This window comes from Schistocerca cancellata, chromosome 1 (assembly GCF_023864275.1).
Source record: "Schistocerca cancellata isolate TAMUIC-IGC-003103 chromosome 1, iqSchCanc2.1, whole genome shotgun sequence".
In the NCBI taxonomy this organism is placed as follows: Eukaryota; Metazoa; Arthropoda; class Insecta; order Orthoptera; family Acrididae; genus Schistocerca; species Schistocerca cancellata.
This window is the reverse complement of record NC_064626.1, coordinates 670,308,128-670,332,160: the sequence shown is the minus strand read 5'-3', so window position 1 is coordinate 670,332,160 and position 24,033 is coordinate 670,308,128. Positions and strand designations below refer to the sequence as shown.

General features: G+C 39.9%; 1 protein-coding gene across 2 annotated transcripts in view; it reads left to right on the top strand.

Moving 5' to 3' along the window:
• Window positions 1–24,033, top strand: part of LOC126183865 (legumain-like) — a 159,618-nt gene that overhangs the window by 110,911 nt on the left and 24,674 nt on the right. For both annotated transcript variants that reach the window (XM_049926168.1, XM_049926160.1), the window contains exons 8-9: window positions 8,762–8,880; window positions 17,175–17,357. In XM_049926168.1, the coding sequence (XP_049782125.1) occupies window positions 8,762–8,880; window positions 17,175–17,357 (302 nt within the window). The remainder of the gene's footprint in view (window positions 1–8,761; window positions 8,881–17,174; window positions 17,358–24,033) is intronic.

Genomic DNA, 24,033 nt, shown 5'->3' with positions numbered 1-24,033 from the left:
GTCTTTCCGAATTCTTTAAAGTAAATCTACACATGATCTCAATAGCCAATGCTTCTTTTATAAATTTAAGAAGACTCCTGTATACTCTATTGAACAGTGTAAAAATGTTAACCTCAGCAACAGTAGTTACAAAATGACCTTGTATTTTTCGAATGATGAATTTTGGGGAAAAATCTCACCTTATAATATGTAAATTTGGTATATACATACACCAAAATGACATCAACGTAAAAGTTTCCTGGATATGGTACCATGTCATATTGTATAAAACTACTGCTGTAGAAAACCAACAGAGGTTACACTCTCCCTCCACCACAGTAACCTATTAAAATAAAGTTCCCTCTCCTTCTTCCTTAAGAGACCAATGTGATAAACTATCTTTTTCAAATTAAGACATAGTGGCATGTGCAGTAAACAGTAATAACAAAATATAAGGGGCACTGCATAACTAGAACACGCCAGTGGACCCAGAAGAAGGCCGCTGTAACTGTGGCCGAAATATTGGTTTTCTCTAGCAGTAGTTTTATACAGTGACATGGTACCATACCCAGAAAACTTTTATGTCAACTGACTCTGGCCATGGAAGCCTACGCAATTACAAAATGACATCATTCATTCACCGGATGTCATGAGACACAAAATGTGAAAAAATATGCCTCGTATTGATCTTCTGCAGATGACACAAGCAACTGGAGGAAACTGGAAAGGCTGTGTCAAGCCATACAGTTGTCAATTGTTTACATACGAGCAGTTAAACTTGTGGATGTCCATTACAAACAACAGTACAAACAATCATGCACTGTGCTGTATTAGATTACAGTTTAGTTCCTTCAACTTGTATATGTTTGAACATTTCAGCTGCTTCCTCTTGAACTTCTCTAATTTCAACAGGTATTTCATTAGTACTAAATTGTGACTAATATAATGCCAATGAATGATTCCGTTCATTCACTGCCTTTCAATCCTTCCGCTTCAGTTTCCCTGAAGAATTTTATTCCATTGGCTACCGACTAACTACAGAGCTAATCTTATGTTCATTCATTGAAATGACAACGGATCCAAGTGGGTGGAAGTTAACGTGTAGCAAACTTTTAATTAATTATCTTGTTCATAAACTCTTTGATATAAATTATAGTCAGTATCATCATTGAAAAGTGCTTCTGCTGTAGCACAAATATTATTCCTTACACATTTTATTAAATGAATAGCATCTGAAAATCCCAAATTCTTTTTGTTTTGTCAACTGGATTTTATACAGAACAAGTAACTTTATTTCTTATTCCACTAATTCCTAGACCTTGACAGACCTTTTTATTCAGTTGACTGCCATAAGAACAGTAATTCTTGTTCCGGCTTGCTCTAGCTGAATAATTAGTTGAATCAGTGTCTGCGAGACGAAGTCATGTGGATTTGCCAACGCTTACACAGCAGCAAGTTAGATGCAGTTATGCAGTAGAGGATCTAACAAAAACACCAGAGCATGATTTTCAAGTTTATTCTTATAGTCTTCTGGAGTATAGTTCCCTAAATTGACAAAACTATCAACTTCAAATGAAGTGGTATTGAAATGCAGTTCTTCTTGGAGCTTAACTTCATCAAAAACCAGCACACCTAAGTGTCTGTTTTGATCTCGTTTTTCCCGAAAATAATTCTTAATTGCTTCCACGGCCTGTGTATTGATTCCGTATAAGCATTTGAGATCCTTTACTATGTTTCATAGATGTGTTTCAGAAGGAAGTGGCAACAAACCATGCTTCAAACAATGCTTTGGGCAAGATAATTTTTAAGAGGACATTGCCCAGAAGAAACTTGTTATCATGTCACATTCCTGTATTGTTTCTCGATTGGCATTTCATTATCATTGTGTCTACATTGTTTTTCTGTTTCTTGCTGAGTTTAGAATGATCTAGATTTGATTGAAGCGTCGTATTCGTCTGAAAGCTGCTTTCACAGAAAATATATTTCAACATTCAGTGTTCGTAATTTATTACTTAACTGCACAACTTCCAGTTTCTTAACTTAAATATTCTTTTTAATGAAAATACTGCTGCATCTGGTACCTTTCTGCTGTTGTAAATTTTCCTTGACAGAAGAAACATAGAGAGATGTCATAACTTCTCATTCAACATTTCCTTTGCAGCGGCTTCTCTCCTGTGGTATTTCACTGGTGATTTTCTGTTGTGTAATACTGTCAATAAATATTTCAGTGAATTGGGAAAGAAATAAGGAACCACTTCCGGTTTTAGAGACTACATTTGTCTTGGAATTTTAACTTGTTTACTAAAGATGACAAACGAGTCCGCTTTTGTGAAAAGTTTGCCACCAAAATGAGAATCTCACACAAAACAATTGTGAGTCAGATCACTGTCTTTCCAAGGTATTGCTCTCTCCCATTTGGAAAACTCAACTTCATTTTTTGGAGGTCAAAAAAAAAAAAAAAAAAAAAGTTTACCCTTACTTTCTGTGTAGACAGATCTGCATGCTGGAATAAAACTCATAGGCATTTCTTCTTCTTCTTTAAATACTAAGAAGTACCTAGAACTCTTAACGCCACTTTATCACTAAAGCCTTCATCTCAGCAACATTCACTCACAACACTGTAAACAAAATTGCAAAATAAGTGCAAACACTACCAACACATACCTCCTGATATGGCAGAACCACGTCAGCTTAGGTCTCAACCGACAGTGCAGCTCATAGTTCGCAGGCACATCACGTGTTCTGTGCTACCTGTATTAACGTGTTGGGGGTCAGCACACTTTCTCTTCTACTTGTTGTATTGCAGGTACACTTCCATCTCAGCAAGTTTTCAGAAAATGTACTTGCAGTGACTGATGCAGTGTATCTTAGTCTGCTGTGATCAAACTGTACCACTAATGTCTGTTCCTGCCTTCACAGATGACTGCTTACCGGTCTCCCATTACAGTTAAATTCTCATCTCCTTCGACATATTTTACTAGCTCATTAATATTATCACGTACTTTCTCAGTGTCGCTATCATTTGCATACGTCGCTTGTAAGTTCATTATATTTGCTAACTATCCATTCAATTCCACCATCAGTATTTATTCTGTTTGCTTCAGACAACTCTTTTCTTTGTTGACAGTTTCCCTGTGTATTATTATTCTTACTCCTGCCATTCCACTACCTCCAGAGAACTTGCTCTACTAGCTGCCATATCTCACTAATTCCTGAAATAGCTGACTATTTCCTTTCCATTTTTACCTTCCAATTTTCACTTTTCCTACACTCTTTTAACATCTTAGCATTCTGCATGTCCATCCTAATTAACATTCTTGCACTCTGATAGCTCATCTGGGGCGATACTGTTTTCTGTGATTTCCCTAAACTGCTTAAGGCAGATGCCGGAATGGTTCCTATGAAAGGGCACAGCTTATTTCCTTCCCCATCCTTCCTTAAACCGAGCTTGTGTTCTGCCCCTAATGACCTCGATGTCAACAGGATGTTCAATGCTATTCTTCCTTCAGGTGCTACCCTCCTGTAGATCAAATGAGTGGAGTGGATATTTTACCTAGGAGGAAGCCATCAATACATCTCGCGGATTTTCTGTAGAGATCTGCATTTACTAGGAAAGGATAATATGGTGGCTCCTGGTTGCCTTTGACATGAAGCTGTTAAAATTTGTCCTGACTTTTCTTGCTGGTAGCACTACAGTTACAATACAAGTCTCATTGATTTCTGTCAGTTAATGGCCACTGGAGAAGGTGATGTATTCCTTCAAAATGAAGCTTTTGTTTGTACCAAGTTCAGCAGAAAGGGCTGCTGCTTTCACTCTTTGAGCTGTGTTGCTGATTGTATGATCCTGTTCCCCTCACAGATCATTACAGCTTTCACAGTAGCTCTGGCAAGAGGGAGTTGCAAGGTATAGCCATCTGAACCAGAAGATATTACTCTCTTCCAGCACTCCCTGACTTGTGAAAGACAGTGCGAGGCTGTGTAATAGACTGATCAGGTTGACAGGGCTGCCCAAAGAGAAAAGAGAGCAAAAAAGAAGCAGCAATTTCAAAAGTATATCTTCTGTGTATTATGCATTCGAACCACAGTCCGGAAACATAAATCCACAATCCTGAAGGATAAATCTCATATTCTCTTGGACAAACATGAGTAGTAAAAAACATCGTCTCTATTAAAAGCAGTGCCAGTGGGAATGCTGGTAAAATTTGGAAAAAAGTAAGTGCCATGAGAGAGAGAGAGAGAGAGAGAGAGAGAGAGAGAGAGAGAGAATTTGGTTATCAACTCAAAATAACGACACTAAACAGAATGTTCAAAACCACAGCGCCCAGACTGACAGGGTTGATACAAGAGACAAAACAAATATATTTTGTAAAGCAACTATAAGCTAGAAATTTATATTGCATTAGCCCTGAGCATATGTAAGTAATACACAAATGGAGCGGATAAAAGTAATTGTGTCTAATGTTATTACACAAGATGTTGGTTTGAGATTTGTAGCATGTTGTGATATCATGCTCTTTGACAATGAGATAGTAAACAATGGGTAGCACTAGTGCCTGCAGGACAATTACGTTTACAGATGAGGCTCAATTTACTCAGGAAGGCATTTACAATAGCCAAAATTCACATGTATGGTCATATGAAAACCCATGTGTTAAAGTTGTGCGACGTCAGAAGAAACATTTTACAGTAAACATGGGGGCCGGTATAATAGGCAACTACTTACTTGGGCCTTACATGTTGCTTGCTCGACTCTGGTGGTCAGTATAGTACAGTGTGTTCTTGGAAATACACCTACTGACATTATTGGAGGGGGTACCACTAGATACCTGGATGATGATGCGGTTTCAGTGTGATGAGACCTCAGAGCACATTGCAAAACCAGTTCAAGCAGTAATAACCAGTACTTCTGGCAGTTTGTGGCTCGGCCAGGGAGGACCTGTACATTGACCTGCAAGATGCCTGGACCTCACCCATTTAGACTTCTTTCTCTGGGGCTGCATGGAGGCTGAGGTGTATTATACCCTTGTTGACTCAGAGGCCTAATTGGTTGCAAGAATTTGTGCAGCAGCCACACAAGTACAGAACACACAATGCATCTTACAGTGAATACACAACTCACTGCTGTGTTAATATTGGCTCTGTGCTGAGCTTAATGGTGCTCGTTTTGAACATGTATTATAATGTAATAGTGATCGGAACAATAAAGCAGTGAAAAACATTTAAAACTGTTTTGTTATTAATCACTTACAGTAACCTCCTGCATACTCAGAACTCCAACAGTATGCATTTCCGACACATGGTTCCTTTATGAAATATATTTGTTTTTGTCTCTGTCATCATCGCTGTTATTTTGGGCACTAAATTTTTTAACATCCTTTATAGTGAATCAGTACGCCTGTATTGTGGGTACTGATGCTACTGTTGTACATAAGAGTAAAAGCCAACAAAGCTTTGTGTGCATAATGTGAATCTACTTGGAAAAATTCATTCGGGACATCTCCTAATGTTTTGCTGTTGTTAATACACTGAAGTGCTTAAGAAACTTATAGGCAGGTGCATTCAAATACAGAGATATGTAAACAGACAGAATACGGCACTGCCATCAGCAATGCCAATATAGGACAACAAGCGTCTGGTGCAGTTGTTAGATTCATTACTGCTGCTGAAATGGCAGATTGTCAAGATTTAAGTGAGTTTGAATGTGGTGTTATAGTTGGCGCATGAGCAATGGGACACAGTGTGTCTGAGGTAGAGATGAAGTGGGGATTTTCCTGTAAGACCATTTCATGTATGTACTGTGAATATCAGGAATCTGGTAAAACATCAAATCTCCAACATTGCTGCGGCTAGAAAAAGGTCCTGCAAGAACGGGATGAATGACAACTGAAGAGAATTGTTCAACGTGACAGAAGTACAACATTTTCTCAGATTGCTGCAGATTTCAATGCTGGGCCATCAACAAGTATCAGCATGTGAACCATTCGATGAAACATCATCAATATGAGCTTTCAGAGCTGAAGACCACTCATGTACCCTTGATGAATGCATGACACAAAGCTTTACGCCTTGCTTGTCAACACCGACATTGGACTGTTGATGACTGGAAACATGTTGTTTTGTCGGACAAGACTCGTTTCAAATATTACCAAGCGGATGGACATGTACAAGTATGGAGATAACCTTACGAATCCATGGACCCTGCATGTCAGCAGGGGACTGTTCAAGCTGGTGGAGGCTCTGGTGTGGGGTGTGTGCAGTTGGGGCGATATGGGACCCCTTATACGTTTAGATACAACTCCGACAGGCGACACGTATGTAAGCATCTTGTTTGATCACCTTCATCCTTTCATTGCATTGTGCATTCCCACCGACTTGGGCAGCAGGTCAATACGACAACCCACACGACAAGAATTGCTGCAGAGTGGCTCTAGCAACACTCTTCTGAGCTTAAAAACTTCTGCTGGCCCACCAAACTCCCAAGATATAAACATTATTGAGCATATCTGGGATGCCCTGCAACTTGATGTTCAGAAGAGATCTCCACCCCCTCGTACTCTTACGGATATAAAAACAGCCCTGCAGGATTCATGGTGTCACTTCCCTCCAGCACCACTTTGGACATTAGTTGAGCCCATGCCACATTGTGATGCAGCACTTCTGCATGCTTGCAGGAGCCCCACACGACATACACTGAAGTTGTTGGTGAGAGACTGGATTGCCTCTAACTGGAGAGAAAAGGCAAAAGCATTAATAAAATAAACTCAAAAATTATATTATCAGCTGTAAAAGGGTAAAAGGTTGATTCAAACATAATCAAAAATTAGAAAAGATATTCTTGTCAATGGAAATCTGAATTACATCACTGGAGGATCTCTCTTTCCTGTAACTAAGAAGTCTGTCATTTCTGCACCTTGAATTCAGCACAGGTTCAGAATGAAGTGGAAAGTGTTGTCAATAGTGAAAGTGGTTAATATGAGCATTTGTGAAGTTCAGTTTGTGAAGAAATTTTGATTGACAATATTAAGTAGCCCATCAGCATCACAGGAATATTAATTTTTTGCAAACCTGAGTAAATTTTGAGTAAAGATTACATAATACAAGAAGATTAAGAAAGTAATATCTCACTGTGTTTCTGCTTTGCCCAATTGGGAGTTTTGAACTGTGGGGTACTTGCCTAGTATGCAAGGAGACTTGAGTTCAAGCCCAGCCATGGCACAAATTTTAATTAATTTTTCTAGCTTCCATCATTATCATAGATTAAGTGGGGGGCTCATATATCTCAAGGAAAATTTAATTATATTGTCGCAGAAGAAGCTGAGTAGCTCCGTAGTGTAGTGATTGATACTGAACTGTTGGTGTTCATCATTCATCTGATTACACCTTCTTCTACGTGACAATTTCCCATGTCTGTTAAAAATGTCTGCCTTCAATTTCAAATTTGCACAAATACTCACAAGGTGGGACGGGGAGGGGTGGGGGTGGGGGGGGGGGGGTAAATACTGGACAGCTTCCAAATTTATTCACAAATTTCAGGCTTGTTACTTCATATTGAAAACTGTACTGGACTTTACTTTCAAGGGATCATAAGAATCACCTAAAAATATTCAATGTTCTACACCATACATACTGTATGTTAGTTTTTGGTCCCATAAAAAAGTGAAAAAATGGAGTTGGAGGTATCCATCTATGATAAGGAGCTTTTCATTTATTTGATAAGGCTTTTTTATTTTTTAGATGAGATTTTTGAGTGGCAACTACTGTTTTTGTGCATCTTCTATGTTTGCTGTTTTTATTTTTAAATTAGACAGACAGCAGATAATCACTGTGAAGCATTAAATGAAACAACAAGTTCACTGTTACCAGTCACCGTTTTATTTATTTCCACGACGCGTTTCGAAGGTTTAAACCTCCATCATCGGGTGGATTTACATTAGTAAGTATTACATTTGTGTGTGTGTTGTGTTACGATTTTTGGAGGAACTTGTGGCACTGCCTAGTGGAGAAACGAAATGCTATTTCAGAATATGGTTTAGGATTACTTTTGACGAAAAATTAAACTGATATCTAATGGTAAACATTAAATAAGTAAACTACAGTACCTTCAGTGATCACAGGTTCCTTTTGCTGTCGTAACACATCACATGTATACTGCCACATTTGTAAACAAATATGGCGTCTGGAATCAGCTGGGTGCAAGGTTCGTATAGCAGAAGTGAAGACATAATCGCAAAGTGCAAAGAATATACATCATAACAATATTATTACAGAATAATTGCTTTAAGCATTTAGCGGTGTTTGTTTATGTGTGTGTACTTCAGGTGGTATATAAATCCAATTCTGACAAGTTGTTTTAACATTCGTGCTCGTTTATACAATCACGTGAAATGTTAAAATGGCTTAAACTTCATACTTATTGATAACAATTAGGTGAAATGTTACAGACTATAATTACAATGATCATATTGGCTACAACAGTAAAATCATACATACATTACACTCTTTGATTGGGGTTAATAAACAGATGTGAAGTGAGGGGCTAGAGGCAGAAGCCTAACCTAAAAATGTTCGCATTTAAAGTACTGTGAAGCATGTTTTACCAGTGAGAAAGTGTTTACCAGAGCTCATAAACAACTGTACCGGGGATAAAATAGTTTCCTTGTAGCATGTGCTATTGTTTTGATATCCTGAAAGTGCTGTCTTATCCCACAATGCATTGTCAATATACAGTTAAAAAAAGATTGCTATAAAGATGCTGACTGTGTTTCTTTTGCCTGCGTTCCAGTTTTTGTGGTTACTGCTGCTGACCCTCACGAATCATCCTATGCATGGTGCATGTATGGACCACTGAATACATTTCTTGGTGATGTCTTCAGTGTTAATTGGATGCATGATGTTGAACAGGTAATTTATTATGTTTCAAACACAGTTTATAAGCTACATTGTCTTACTACAGTCTGGCAGACTGAATAGAAGGATATAAAAAATGACAGAAGATGGAAAAATTACATATTTATTGAAACACACATTAAAAACAAAGAAAAATATATGCCACAGTGTACATCATATGCCCTTTACTTGGTTTTTAATATTACACCATAAATTTGTTGCCATCACTTTGTGTGCACCCTAAAGGTGGTGGTTGAAACTTTCTATCAGCTGATTCAGCATGTTCAGTGAGATCCCGTACACAACTATATGTTTCCTATCCTTGGTTTCAGCCACAGTATGAGGATGTGTGGCAATCACTTGACTCTTCAATTATCTCCACAAGAAAAAATCAGGAAGTGTAAGGTGAAGATTTGTCGGGTAACTTTATCCTGTTCATTTAGTTTCTATACGACATGCATTTTGTATGGGAGGACTTGCAGGTAATTAAAGATCTTGTACTGCAGGGAATGATTTGTCATTGTTAGTGCCAAGGTATGTCTGGCAGCAGAACAATGAGGATTGCAGGTGAGTGCTTGATGTAACTCCTCCACTCGCTCTGCAGTCTGCTGTGACCTCTTTTGCCCTCGACTTTTCTTCTTTGCACAGGATGCGGTAATCGAGAATAGTTCTGTCCGCCATACAATCACCTGATGGTTTGGGACTGTCATGACATTTCAATTTGAAAGAATGATGAAACAGTTACTGTACTGTGATGGGAGACTCGTTATTTTTAAATATGCTTCAGTGGTCAGTGCTTAATACTCTGAACCACACAAGGCCATAATTACAAATGAAACTGAGAAATAATGTTGGTCTTTGTCATATGCCTCTAGCTGGCACTTGTGTAGATAAAGGGAGATTACTAATATCTTTACAGCAAAGGCAGTTCTGAAAATGTAAATAAGTTAGGATAAAAGAAGACCACTCATTTAATAGCCAGAACATTAAGTTATTGACAGCCACACAACAAAGAATAAAAAACTTCCCTAGTATTCAGAAGAAGTGCTTCTGGCAGGTGGACTAGTGTGAGGCTTGAGTTGTGTGGAGTAAGTATAGGGAGAAATAGGCAGAAAGCAGGATGGAACAGGTTGGGGACTCGTAGCTAGCAGTTTGGAGTGAGGCAGGAGATGTAAAGGCTAGGAATTCAGGAGGGAGGTGCGGCAGATGCACGGGCTAGGCATGCAACTTACAGGCATTGGAGACGGCGAGGTGTGGCACATGAAGAAGACAATGTGGAGGTGTGGACTGGAAAGGGCAACTGGAAAGAGGAAGGGGGAACTATTGAGTAGTGTGTGGAAGGGGGGGGGGGGGGGGGAGCGGAGGATGTGGATTAGTGAAGGTTTATCAGTGCAGTGTATTTCAGTCTTCTGTAGTATGCATTCAAATGATTCTTACTTGCTCCTTAGTTTTTTCACAGTTTATATTTTGCTTACATTGAATGCAATATTCTAGACATTGTTTCATAGGTGGCTTCCTTTTTCCGATGCTGATTGTTGTGTTTAAATGAGATTTCTTCTTCACTTGTATCTTTACACTACCAACATGAAGCCATCTCTAGTTGGGACATACTGTATGTGTCTCAACCTTAAGGTGCTGTTCATGCTATGCTAAGTGATAAGCTTACATGTGTCACGCTACCATTGTGGAGCAGTTTTGTTTGCTGCTGGAACTATCCATGTTTGAAAAACAAGGCATTGGCATTTTGCATGGAAGTGTCTGGTTGTATTTGGTATTTAGTGGCATGCAAGGCATTTTCCAATAAATTACCCATTTTTGTTTATAATTTGATGAGCCAGAATGTGGCATAAGTACCAGTTAAATATTTCTCTTGAGGAAGAAAGCGGCAGTAGAGATAACAATTTTACAGATTCATCTTTTATTTTAAAATTTTACTAAAGTTTTTGTACAGTATTCGTAGAACATGTATTTTAGTTTATCATATTAATAAGAAACCTTCTTTAAAACAGTTTATATTTCTGCAAATGTAAGTATGGAAAATAAATGATAAGCATCTAGAGAAAGATAAGTTGTCCTGGATCCTTGACATGCGGACTGTAAATGATCTATTGCTCAGTGTTCAATTATGGGCCAGTCTGTCTGTCCCACTTGACATTTTTTGAAAACATCTCCCCTTGTCCTGATTTAAAGGCGAGAGAACTCACTCACATGCCAGTAAGGAAGAAAGCAGCAGTGAGTTCTAATTTGTCGCCTTTTACTCCTGTCTGGGGAGATCCTCAATGAATCTTCTACTGAATGGGAGCCTCTTCTGGCCCTATCTTCTTCCAACGATTCAGCTTGTGGCCCTGATCAATTGCTTCAACACCTCAGTCCTCCACAATGACAATATCATGTCCATGTGTTTAACCGTATTTGGTACCAAGGCATTTTCCCCCGTCAGTAGATAGAGAGCATTGTGGTTCCTGTTCTTAAGCCTACCAAATATCTGTCATCCCTTGATAGTTACCAGCCAGTGAGCCTGACCACAGTGTTCCCTGTAAGTTACCAGAATGGATGGTAGCTCATCAGCTCAATTGGGTCGTTGAATCTCGGGACCTTTTATCTCCTTACCAGTGCAGCTTTCTGGAGGGATGGTCTCCGATTGATCATCTGCTTCGATTGGACACCACAGTTCGGTAGGCCTTTCCTCAGCACTGTCATCCTGTTGCAGTCTTCTTCGATCTTTGTAAGGCCTACAACATGTTATGTGTCGACAGAAGTGCCGACACAGTGTTATTTAGAAGGGCCGAATAGGCACGCTATCAGCTCACCCAGAATATCGTGAATTCTGAAACAGGATGCTCAATGAATGCTAATAAGAAAAGTACGTTGCTTTGGGAATACTTAACTTTAATCCATCCTTTTGGTATACATCGTTTATGGTGAATACAAGTAAGACTCTCTCCAGATATGGTTAACTGCGCCTTGCTAGGTCGTAGCTATGGACTTAGCTGAAGGCTATTCTAACTATCTCTCGGCAAATGAGAGGAAGGCTTAGCACGTCTAGTCGCTAGCAATGTCGTCCGTACAACTGGGGCGAGTGCTAGTCCGTCTTTCTAGACCTGCCATGTGGTGGCGCTAGTTCTGCAAGTACTGATGGCGGCGACACGCGGGTCCGACACGTACTAATGGACCGCGGCCGATTTAAGCTACCACCTAGCAAGTGTGGTGTCTGGCGGTGACACCACACAACACAGCTTTGCACCATCACATCCTCCTATTATTACGTGAGTGAGGTCTTTGGGGGTCCATTCCAATTTTTTCCCACTTCCTGTCCCATCGGTTGTTCAGAGTCTGGGTTGTGACACTGTTCTTTATTAAGCGTCCTTCTTTTTCTCATCGCTAGAAATGGACTTGGGGCTTCTGACAGACCATTGGTCACCTCTGCTCTGTATGTAGATGATTTCCATATTTGGAATAACTCCCACTCAGTGCCTTCTGTGGAATGGCAGCTGCAGGGTGCCATCCAGTGTGCTTTGATGTGTACACTCTTTCACAGTTTTCAATTCTTACCCCTTAATTGAAAGGTGGTGCATTTCTGTCCATGTACTACAGCCCATCCTAATCTGGAGCTCTACCTTGATGCTCGGTGCTTGACCACGGTCTCCCAGATCCATTTCTTGTGTGGTCTTTTTGACAACAAGCTTACTTGGTTGCCCCATATCCATTACCTAAAGGTTGGCTGTGTTTGTAAACTCAATATTCTTTGCTTCCTTGGCCACATCTCCTTGGGTGGGGATTATTTGACGATTCTCTGCTTATACTGGGCATTATTTCTGTCTCATCTGGGCTATTGTTGTCAAGTTTATGGATCAACTGCCCCTTCCATGCTGCTGCTTTTGGAGCAACTGTTGCATTTCACACTAGCCCTGTCAGTAGTCTTCTGAGTGATGCTGGGATCCCTCCCATTTCAATTCAGCCGTTCTAACTCGTGGTTTCCTATGCCATCACTATCCGCACTTCCCCTGCACACCACTCCTATTCCAGTCTTTTTGCAGCTTTGGGCAATCACCTGCTCGCTGCCTGCTCTGGGATGAGTTTACTGCTTGGACTCTGCCTCGCTTCTCTGTGCCATGGTTTCCATCTTCCCTCCTTGTCCTCTTCCCCACCTTTTCTTTTGACCTGCCTCTTCAGTTAGTTTCTTGGCCCCGGATTCGGATGGATCTCTTGTGGGGTCCAAAATCCTTCATTGCTCCAGTAGTGTTCCATTGTTTGTTCTGAATGCCCTTACGGGAGTTTCAGGATGCTATTGTTTTTTACACCAATGGCTCTAAATCCACCGATCATGTGGGATATGCCATCATGTCTCATGTTGGCATGGAACACCATCTCTTGTCTGTCACGTGCAGGGTGTTTACTGTGGAATTGATGGCAGTCTATCAGGCCCTCTTCCACATTAAACGGTCCTCTCTCATCCAAGTTTTGTTTTGTACAGACTCAATGAGTGGCTTTCAGGCTTTTGCCTGTTGTTCTTGCCACCACACCTTGGTCTCTGCCATCCACGACACACTTGCTGTTCTTGGTGACGCTGCTTGTTCGATTGATTTCCTTTGGGTTCCTGAGCATTTAGGTATCCTTGGTAATGAACTTTCTGCAATTGTCTGGCCAGTTGTGGTGGGAGGGTGGTGGTGTGTGGTGGGGGGCGGCAACCCATTCTCCATGTCTATACCCCACTGGAGGCGGATTTGTGGTTTTTCATCAAATCCCTTTTTGCTCAATCGTGGGTTGACTCTTGGAAGGCTACCCCCCCCCCTGTCTAATAAACTTCGCACCATCCAAGAAACTCACACTACGTGGCGTTCCTAATCTCCACCTCTCCCAGTGGAAATCCACCATTCTCAAACATCTTCATATTGGCCATATTAGACTGATCCATGGTTTCTTACTCCACAATGGGCCGCCCCCTCCTCCCCCGCCCCCTCTTTGTAGTTGCAGATATCCATTTATCGTTTGACTGTCCCTGCCTTTTTGTCCTTCACACTTAATATGCCCTCCCACCTTTCTTGTCTCAGGTGTTAGTGGACGACCCAGCATGGTCACGTCTGTCCTCAGTTTTCTTCACTAAAGTGGTTTGTCTTTGAATTTTCATCTGGAATTTGAGTCCCTCAATTAGAGTAGGTGTTGGTTATCGAGGCCTTGAGCTGGCCTCCACGCCAGCCAGATTCTCCTTGCCTTTTCCCACAATTTTGTATACTATCCCTTCCCCTTAACTGGACTGTGCTGTTTGTGTTGTTGCGCCTTGATTTCTGCCATCTTGGATAATGGGACTGATGACCTCACTGGTGCTGCCCCCCTGACACACACACAAAAAAATAAATAAATAAAAAATCAACCACCCAGTTACATGTTAAGTATTTATGGATTGTGTGGAAAATCGGACATGGCATGAACACTTGAAAGGAGGGAGTCAGGATTGTGTCACGATTCATATACATAGGACAAGCATTTCACTATCTTTGTCAACGAGTGGACAATAACCACGATGCTGTATACACCATTTGATGCGTGTTGTGCCACAGTGGCTGCTGCATAATAACTACATGACTTGCTCTGGAGAGCTTGGGAAATGATTAAGCGGCATTTCTTACATTCAGTGGCTAGTGGGACTACAGAAGCTTTGTTTCAATGAAAGCCACAAACCCATGATGATATTTGTTGTCAGAGCAATGCATAGGGCCAGACTGAAGGAATATGTAATCTCATACCATGGAAACAGTTCATGGATAAGGGTGCTTTTTATAGAAATCATCATGTTTTGATGCAATATCTGTAATTAATGTAATTATTAATGCCTGAAGTTGGTCTGTTGTTTGACTGGAACTGATGATATTTTAATAAAGATTTTTGAAAAATGTTTAAAAGCTGTAATCATTCTCTTCTTAAAATAAAATGTCTGTTTGAAAAAATAAACCCAAAGTTGATCAAACTCTCAGCTGCATTCCATTGGTAAGTGCAGTTGAAAACCCATGTTAGTGTGCTTGTATGTTGGCCAGAAATTGCTCTTGTAGTCATAGGAGGAAGAGTCTTGCATGGACTGCCCTTACTGTGAGCTTACTGTGCTGTGAAATACAAAAATAGAGCAATTAAGGGTTTCTGATACGTAGCTAAGTGATAATTAGTTCAGTTTGTACTTCAGTGTATGCCAGTTTGCAGAATGGAACCACTTTCTTACACAATCTGTTAGTGCATGCATGATTCTTTCTATCAACAATTGATATGCATTCACGAATTCCATTTTTTAAAGTAATGTCTATGCTTGCTAGCATGGGTAACAGTATTTGTCATTACTGTATTGAATTTTTGGCCCTTTTTTAAATTGGTGTTGCCCTCTGATGGAACAGAAGTGATTCTATTGCCTCTTAATCATGAAACTGTGAAACTTTGTGTGTTCAATTTCAATGTAAAGGAAATGAGACAAGACAAGAGAATTTTTAAGCTACCAAAGGATTCTTGGTAATATGAGCTGCAAAGTATATTGCACAATCTAACTTTTGTGTAAAAATGCCGAAAACAGCTTAAGTCATTACTGGTGGGAAAGAGAATCTCGTGGGATGTTGAGCAGATGTTGGACCAGTAACTGATGTTAATGGACATGCTGCATCCATTGCTGCCTCAAGACTTTTGTTAGCGTTTCTTGAAAATATTCATGAATGCCTTGACTGTTCAGCCACCTCATCACCAAAACTTTTTGTGCAGTAACAGCAACTCCATTTATTAAACAAGACACAGGCAGTTGAAAACAAGAAAATGGATAGCAACCTATAATAGTGTTAGTACTACTTTCATCGTAGTACACAGCAGAAAACTTAAAAGTTTGGTGCGTTCATTAGAGTATGTACTTACTGTTAAACAGTGTGTGATTTAGCATTATCAATAAATGTTCAGAGAGAATTACAGATTTGTTATTTGTTGTAAGAGACACTGTATGAAGAAGCAAAACTATATTCCACTTAGTTATGAATATGCAAAACTGTATTACACTTAGTGACAGGCACACAAGAAGGGCCTGCCATGGTTGCACGTCTTTAATTGCCTTCAGTGATGAACTGGTCTGTCCATAATATAATTTACAAAATATTCTACCAGATGTGCAGAATAGTCAATCAATACACAGTGAAGAGTGATAAAATGTTGCGGCAACATCTAAAAATTTTGGCAGAGTGTAAAGTGCTGTGAATAATCGCGATAGAATTGAAAAACTTGGTGAGGTAGTTCAAGACAGTTCAGTTGTGCATGTTCCATACATTTTACTTTATTTAAGTTACTACTTTTGCTCCAAGTAGCACTTGGTCATCAAGAAATGTTGAAGTGACAAAATTTCTCCCATGTTCGCTTAGTTCTTTTAGGAAGCTGTCTTTCTTCATGACATTTTTGTCTTCTTCGTAAAATGTGCTGATTTTATCACTTTTAGGTTTATAGGTATGCAGAAAAACTATGCCACTTACATATGGGAAAAATATTAGCATGAAAAATTTATTAACCACTTTAAGAGTCAGTAAGATCAAAAATATGAGTCAAATTATATGAGACCTGCAGAATGTGCATAGTGCAATCTGTGGAATCCTTTTGACATGTTTTGCAGCTTTATCACAATTATTCACTAATATAAGCACTTCAGACTTGGCCATAACTTTTTAAATATGCCCAGACATTTCGTCACCCTTCACTTCAGAGGAGTGCGGCTCAGTGGTTAATTGCCAGATTACAGATCCGAAGTCAGGGATTCAGCCACTGGTCAGTCCTAGAATTTTTATGTTCGCTTGTCACTTCTTTCACCTCTGTTGATATTCGTTAGTATGAAAAATGCTGAGTTGCAGAGTATTTTGGAGTCAACATAAAATTGTAGGTCCCCATATCACTGTCTGGGTAAGTTAGTTCAGAGGTCAGAGGAAGCTCTGTGGTATTCAGCCTTTGAGCTGATGACAGCTTTATTTTTTTATCACTTATGAGGCCCGTACTCACATAGTATAGATATTAGTGGGCAAGAAATTTGTCGTCTTCCTCTAATCATTTAGTGAACTTGCACACAAAATTTTAACACAATCTGAGAGTGGTGTAGTAATTGTCACTTGCATAATGTAAGGATCAGCCTGTTCTTCAAATTTAGTGGGTATGTCATAGCTAACTGAGCCTGCATCATAGTTAACAATAAGTGTATTAAGAGCTCATCTTCCGTTTGATGTTTCTGTTTTATTTTGCACTTTATTAAAGGCTTACCTTATAAAATAAATTTTTTTTAATGAAGGGTAAATGGTTGTCTTGTTTTTCAGACAAATCTTCTACAGGCCTCATTACATCACATATTTGAGGAGGTGCGCTATGAGACAAATACGAGCCACGTTGAAGAGTATGGTGATTTGAATTTAGGATCTATGCGTGCAGCTGATTTTATGGGTTTCACAGACCATCATAAACAGCCATCACCATTGCCAACTGAAGGATGTGAGCAGATGGTAAAAAAAAATACTAATGATAATTTGTATGTTACATTAACTAAAAAAACTTAAAAATTTACTCTTAATTTCAATCCATAGTGACCACAAGCAGTGGCTGTGTGTGTGTGTGTGTGTGTGTGTGTGTGTGTGTGTGTGTGAGAGAGAGAGAGAGAGAGAGAGAGAGAGAGAGAGAGAGAGAGGGGGGGGGGGGAGATAGGTGCTTGTATTAATGTTTTTGTAGTTTCTTTTTCCAAAGAAGGCCCAGGTTTAGTAGTCTTTTTAATTGTGTGTGTCTCAACTTAACGCCTCCTCTGTGCAGAGTAGTAATCTACGAGGGGCTTTCAATAAGTTACGCAACACTCTTGTGGAATATTCCCACTTCAGCCCGTTCACGAAGTTCCGATAGGAGGCGGTGCCATAAGTAGCCTTCAAAATAGCACGTGTAATGAAGGTACGTTCCAAAAAGAGACCTCTCATCGTGTAGCTTTTGGCCGAAAACCAGAGTATCGTAGATATTCGAAGGGGCTTGCAGAATGTCTAGAGAGACCCAACAGTGAACAAAAGTATGGTGAATCATTGGGTGAGGTGTCTGTTATCATCGCAACGAGGTTGCGCAGACTCGTCTGATCTCCCACGTACACAGCTGTGACTCCTGCAGTGTCGGAACACGTGGACAGTCTCATTTGTGGTGATCGATACGTCACAGTCGCACACCTCACTGCACAGCTATACACCTCTGTCGGTAGTGCCGACACACTCGTCCACCAATTAGGGTACTCAGAGGTGTGTGTGCTGTCTCGGTTCCTCACTGTCTAGCAGAAGACCATCTGTGTGGAGTTGTCTGGACAAATTCTCATCATAAGCCTCATAATGCTTATTGTGACAATTTTTTGTCGAACATCATCACATGCAATGAAACATAGGTTCATCGCTTTGAACTGGAAACAAAACAGCAACCTATGGAGTGGTGCCTCACCGTCTCTCCTCCGAATAAAAAGTTAAGAGCTGCACCCTCAGCCAGTAGTCGTGGCAGTGGTCTTCTAGGATTCTGAAGCAGTTATTGTGCTTCGATGTCCTCCCTTGCACAGTTGTAGTGTATTGTGTATTGTCTTACTCTCAGCAAATTGAAAAAACAACTTCACTGTGTTCGTTGCCACAGAGATGCAAATGAACTTCCCCCTTCACCGTGATAATGCGAAGCCTTACACGAGTCTGCTCACCCGAGAGTGGCTACAAAACTTCACTTTACTGTTCTTCCTCGTCCACCCTACAGCCCAGATCTCACATCTTCCAACTTCCATCTGTTTAGCCCAATGAAGAACGCACTCCGTGGGAAGCAGTATGTGGATGAAAGAGAGGTTATTGTTGTAGCAAGATGTTGGCTTCTTTGTCAACCAGTAGAATGTTACCATGCAGGCATACAGCCCCTCATAGTAAGGTGGAGTACAGCTGTCAAATGAATGGAGATTATGTTGAAAAATAGGGTTTTGCCACCAAAAGAGTGGCAATAATATGGTATATTGGAATCCTGAATAAGACCAACCAGTTTCCAGGAGAAAAGTGTTGTATTATGTATTGAATGTCTCTTTTATCCTTTTCCTAATATTCTAGCTGGTTTTTATCCACATGTTACCTCATAAACAAAACTTCTCAAAAATTGTTCTTAATGATTTATTTAGAAGTTCTAGCAGACTAGGCTTTTTACTGAATACTTCTGTGGACTGTGGCTTTTTGCTGTTTACTTTTTTGCTATCTACTAGCTATTTACGAATTACTACTCGAGTAGCTAGAGATTATAGGACCTTTATGTACGGGATCGAACAGAATCGTTGAGTGGATTTTCACTGGTGTTTTGCCAGATATTTGTAATTCTGTTTTTGCAACGTGAGATGATGTTGGCTCGTACAAATATTGCTTATCACAGATTTTTGCGAAGCCCACTGTCGTAAGAAAATGTCAGGTTTGTTTCCATTACAAACAAAATGTTCGTTCAACAGAATTTTATGTGCCCATTAGATAGAGCAGTGCAGTGCAGTCTAGTGCAAAATCTGGTTTAGCAGTGTATTAATAGGGACAGTAAAATGTGAAAAATAAACATATTCCAGCAGCAACAGAGCAGTGTTGCTAGGTTGTGGTAGCAGACAGAATGAGACAGCACGGCTCACGATACGGGTCCAGCAGGACTACGAAGAATTTGTAAACAAATGTTTACAGTTATAACAAGTGCTATAGGGCACTGGAGCTGGCTGTGGACATACCTCAGCCTTCTTCCTGCCACACCACATTGTAGACTACAACATGTACCCACCTTCAGAAATAACAGATGAGCTTTTGTTTAAGGATGAGTGCTGCCAGTGCACTTCTATATTAACATCTTGTTTAATTGTTGTTGCTGAAGTGGATATCCCTTTCTCAATTCCATAGTGCAATTTGTATTCATTTACATATGTGTAATGAGATTGCCAAGGAGGCAGCTCAGTTATATAGAGTGAGAAGGGAGAAACCTTTGTGAAGACACGTTTTGGGATGCAGTAGAATGAGCTCGATGCACTGGGGACTTGCACCCAGTAAAACAGCTTGTGCGAAACTAAAACAATGCCCTGAATTGGATGTGATACTTGCAAGGATGTGATACTTGCAAAGGCACAAAGAAGTATGTGGACACTCATTAGAGTGTTACAAATTTCACGCAGCATGGTGCACTGATTTTGAAAGACTCAAAAATGCACCTGTAGTGCTAGCATGTGCACCAAAAGCTTTCAGTGGAGGACTGGGCTGATTGGCTAATCTTTTGTGACTAAGCATTAAACAAATCTATTGATTTTCTTAAAGGCAAGTAAATGTTTTGCAGCACTAGTTTGCCAGATCGTTCTGTGGAATGCTATGGGGCTTCTGTGAAACCCCACTACCTGCAGGAGACAGATAATCAACACAAATAGATCATCAATTGTTGGGGCTGTGCTTAGCATTTTAAGCAGCTTCCTTCAAAACAGACAGCCTGCTCTACTCAAGATACTGAATTACGGTGGAGGTGGCAGATGATATGGATGCAACAGGATGGTGCACCTAGCCAGTGCACTGTACCTGCACACCAAGAGGCACAGATTCTCTTTCCCAGTACAGCAGTAGACAGACATAGATGCTGCATGGCTAGCAAGCTCACATTATCTGTCCTTCCTCAACTTCCACTTCTTGGGGCCAATAAAGGATAAGTGAACACACAACAATGAGTGGACTGTTAATGGATCACATGTGTGTCCGTCCAAGCATTTATTGGCTACTTTACGTTGACTGAAATTTGGAATTAATTTTTTATGTGATGTGGACTGTTAATGGATCACATGTCCAATACAAAGAATTAGTGATAACTCTCATTGTTGATTGTGGAATGCAAATCAGATACAGAAAGCTGCTTTTGAAATAAGGAATTTATCGGTCAAAACTCATTGCAAAAGTATAGTCTTGCCACTCTCAGTGCAATAACTAAGCTAAAGTAATTTTTTCATCTACGTTGTGCTATGTTTTCTTAATCCCAAAAATTTCATGTGGGGGAAGGTACAGAAGCCGAAACACTAGGCTGTGCTGTGAAATCAGTTTGAAACTGATGGGCTTATTGGGCACTATTACTACTGTGGCTTCTTGAATTTCTCTCAGCGAGTGTCTAATGCTGTTGATTACAACAGACACCAAAAGTTTGGTAAAAATTTGTTCGCCATGTTTTCATTTCCACATCTTGTGTGTTGCCCTGCCACACACAATCTGCTTATCACCATGCAGCATTGCTACTCTGTCGCTGCTGTAGTATGGTTATTCATCATGTTTTACTGTTGCTGTTAATACACATTGCTAAATTGAATATCACACAAGGCTAATTGTGGACCACTCTATTGAATGGGGTCTTAAAATTCCTTCTTAAAAATAATTTTGTTTGTAACTGGAAACAAATGGACACTTCCCGTAGTGGGTATTACAAGAGAGACATTATGAGCAGTATTTGTTTTAGTTGACTCCAGTGAGACATTGGAAAAATTAAATTGCAAATTTCTGCCAAAACATGAGATAAAATTCACGTGATGGTTCTTAGAAGAGAAACCCTGTATGGTTTACTCATCCAACAAATTGAAGTTAATAAATGACTGTGTGCTTATCTTGGGGTAATTGGATTCTTTTATGATGATCCACAGTTATATTATGTAGCTTTGCCACAGCGTCAGTTCAGATACAGCTAAAGAAAATGATGACAAGCGGTAGAATACTCAGTGGAAAATTGAAAAGGAAAATGAAACATGAGCCTGATAGTATTATTAAATTCAGTATATTTGTTGGTAAGACTGCAACAATTTCTGAGTGTTTCATTTAATCTAACAATGGAAAATCCATGATAGAATAAAACAATATTATGAGAAGGAAAGTTGCTACTCACCATATAGCGGAGATGCTGAGTCTCAGATAGGCAAAACAAAAAGACTTCTTCAACAATAGATACACATACGGCTGCCCCCCCTCCCCCCCCCCCCCCACACAAGCAAATGCAAGTCACACCCATGTTGCATTTGTGTGCGTGTGTGCGCATGTGTGTGTGTGTGTGTGTGTGTGTGTGTGTGTGTGTGTTTTGTTGACAAAGGCCATTGGCCGAAAGCTGTAAGTGTGAAAGTCTTTTTGTTGTGCCTATCCGCGATTCAGCATCTCCGCTATATGGTGAGTAGCAACTTTGCTTCTCATAATAATAGTTCACTTAAAATGTACTGAGGTTTGGTATTAGTAAATTGTCAAACAAACTTTGGATCACCACAAGTACCTGTGTGTGTGTGTGTGTGTGTGTGTGTGTGTGTGTGTGTGTGTGTGTTCAGAAAGAGAAAGGGGAGTCTGTAAAGTAGCCAGAAAAGACAGCAATGTGGAACCACATTAGTATTGTGCATATTGTATTAGTGGAAGTTGGTGCATCAGTCTGTAAATATATCCAGCTTTGTTATGAAAGTGGCTTATGTAAATAGGAAAATGATAGGAGTCCAGCAATATTGAAATTGTTAAGTTAAGGCAGATGGGATGAATTTATTGCTAAATCAGAGCCACAAAATCTGTCATTATTTGTGTGCATTTAAGTCCTCCAGCCAAGATGCACATTAATCCATCCTGACAGTCATCCGACTGTGATGATGATTCGTCACTTGGCCAGGATTGTATTAAATATGGTGCAAGTCGTCCCAGTCTTTGGATTTTTGTGATTATACCCTACGTTGCAGTATTTTGAATTTCTAATTCTGTAGAGACCAAGATTATTGGCTTTCAACTTAATTTTCAACTAATTTGTGTTTGTTTTATTGTTTTATTGCCACAAGGTCTCCATCATTTCACTTAAGATTTCTTCTGACATCAGTTGTAGCTGTGACAGTTCTGTTGTTGACCGAGCGAGGTGGCGCAGTGGTTAGCAAACTGGACTCACATTTTGGAGGACAACGGTTCAAACTTCCGTCTGGCCATCCTGATTTAGGTTTTCTGTGATGTCTCTAAATCGCTTGAGGCAAATGGTGGGATGGTTCTTTTGAAACGGCATGGCCGACTTCCTTCCCCATCCTTCCCTAACCCAATGGGACTGATGACCACGCTGTTTGGTCCCCTCCCACAAATCAATCAATCGGTCAGTCAATCTGTTGTTGAGGTGTTACTTCTTTACCCCATGTAACATGCCATAATCTGGACATTTTTGTAATAAAGCAGCTGCAGAGCCTTCTTTGCTGCATTAGTGTGTACTTTGATTGTGTGTTTTTAAAACTGGGCTGATGGAAGGATGTTGTAAAGCATCTAGAATGCATGTCTCTGCTATTATTCAACCTTGGATTCCTGGTTATTTCTCAGTAAATCACCCATGGATTTTGCACTTACAAGGTAATTTGACAGAAACTTCCTAACATATCCTGTTAATACTAGGAAGCTTTGTATTCTTGCAGTATAGTTTGGTTCTGCATATTTTGAAAGGCTTCTGTCTTCTCAGAATGATATGTGATTCCTTCATATCCTATAACATGTAAAAAAACGCAAGAGTTCCATTCAAGACCTATCATTTTGCCACACTTTTCCGAAGCTGCAGTCTGCCCTAGTTTTCAGTGCTAAACCAAGCAACTGCAGTGTCACACCCTCATCATCCATGTAAGTAATTACAATCTTCTCTTAAGCCAATGCCTAAAAAGAACAGTGTTTATAAAACACTGGAAAACTGCAGGAGAATTTGATAGTCAGAAATAACTTTCCTAAACAGGAACTACCCAGAGTCACAAGCACAGTATACTTTTGCCATTTATCATTAGTGTCACTCTGAAAAATTTTACTATTGAGGTCTTGTGTGCAAAACACGCGGGTATCTTTCAGTTTATTTAAAAGATCTTCCACAAGGGCAATAAGTCTTTGACTTTAATTTTCTGTAGTCTATACAGGAGCAATACTTTTCAAATTTCTTTTTTACAACTATGGCCTGATTAATGTACAATATTTGGATGAACTTGGTTCAATAATTCCTCGATCAGGCCACACCGTGGTATCATTTGTGTCCCCAAGTGGAAGATGTAATTTGTTGGTGCTCTAAGATTTCCTGTATTTTCCATGTAGTAAACTATCATTACAGAGTTCATCTTTGTGATGCTAGTGTAGGTGTCACAAATACAGCCACCTAAAAATGCATGCATTCACAAGTTAATTT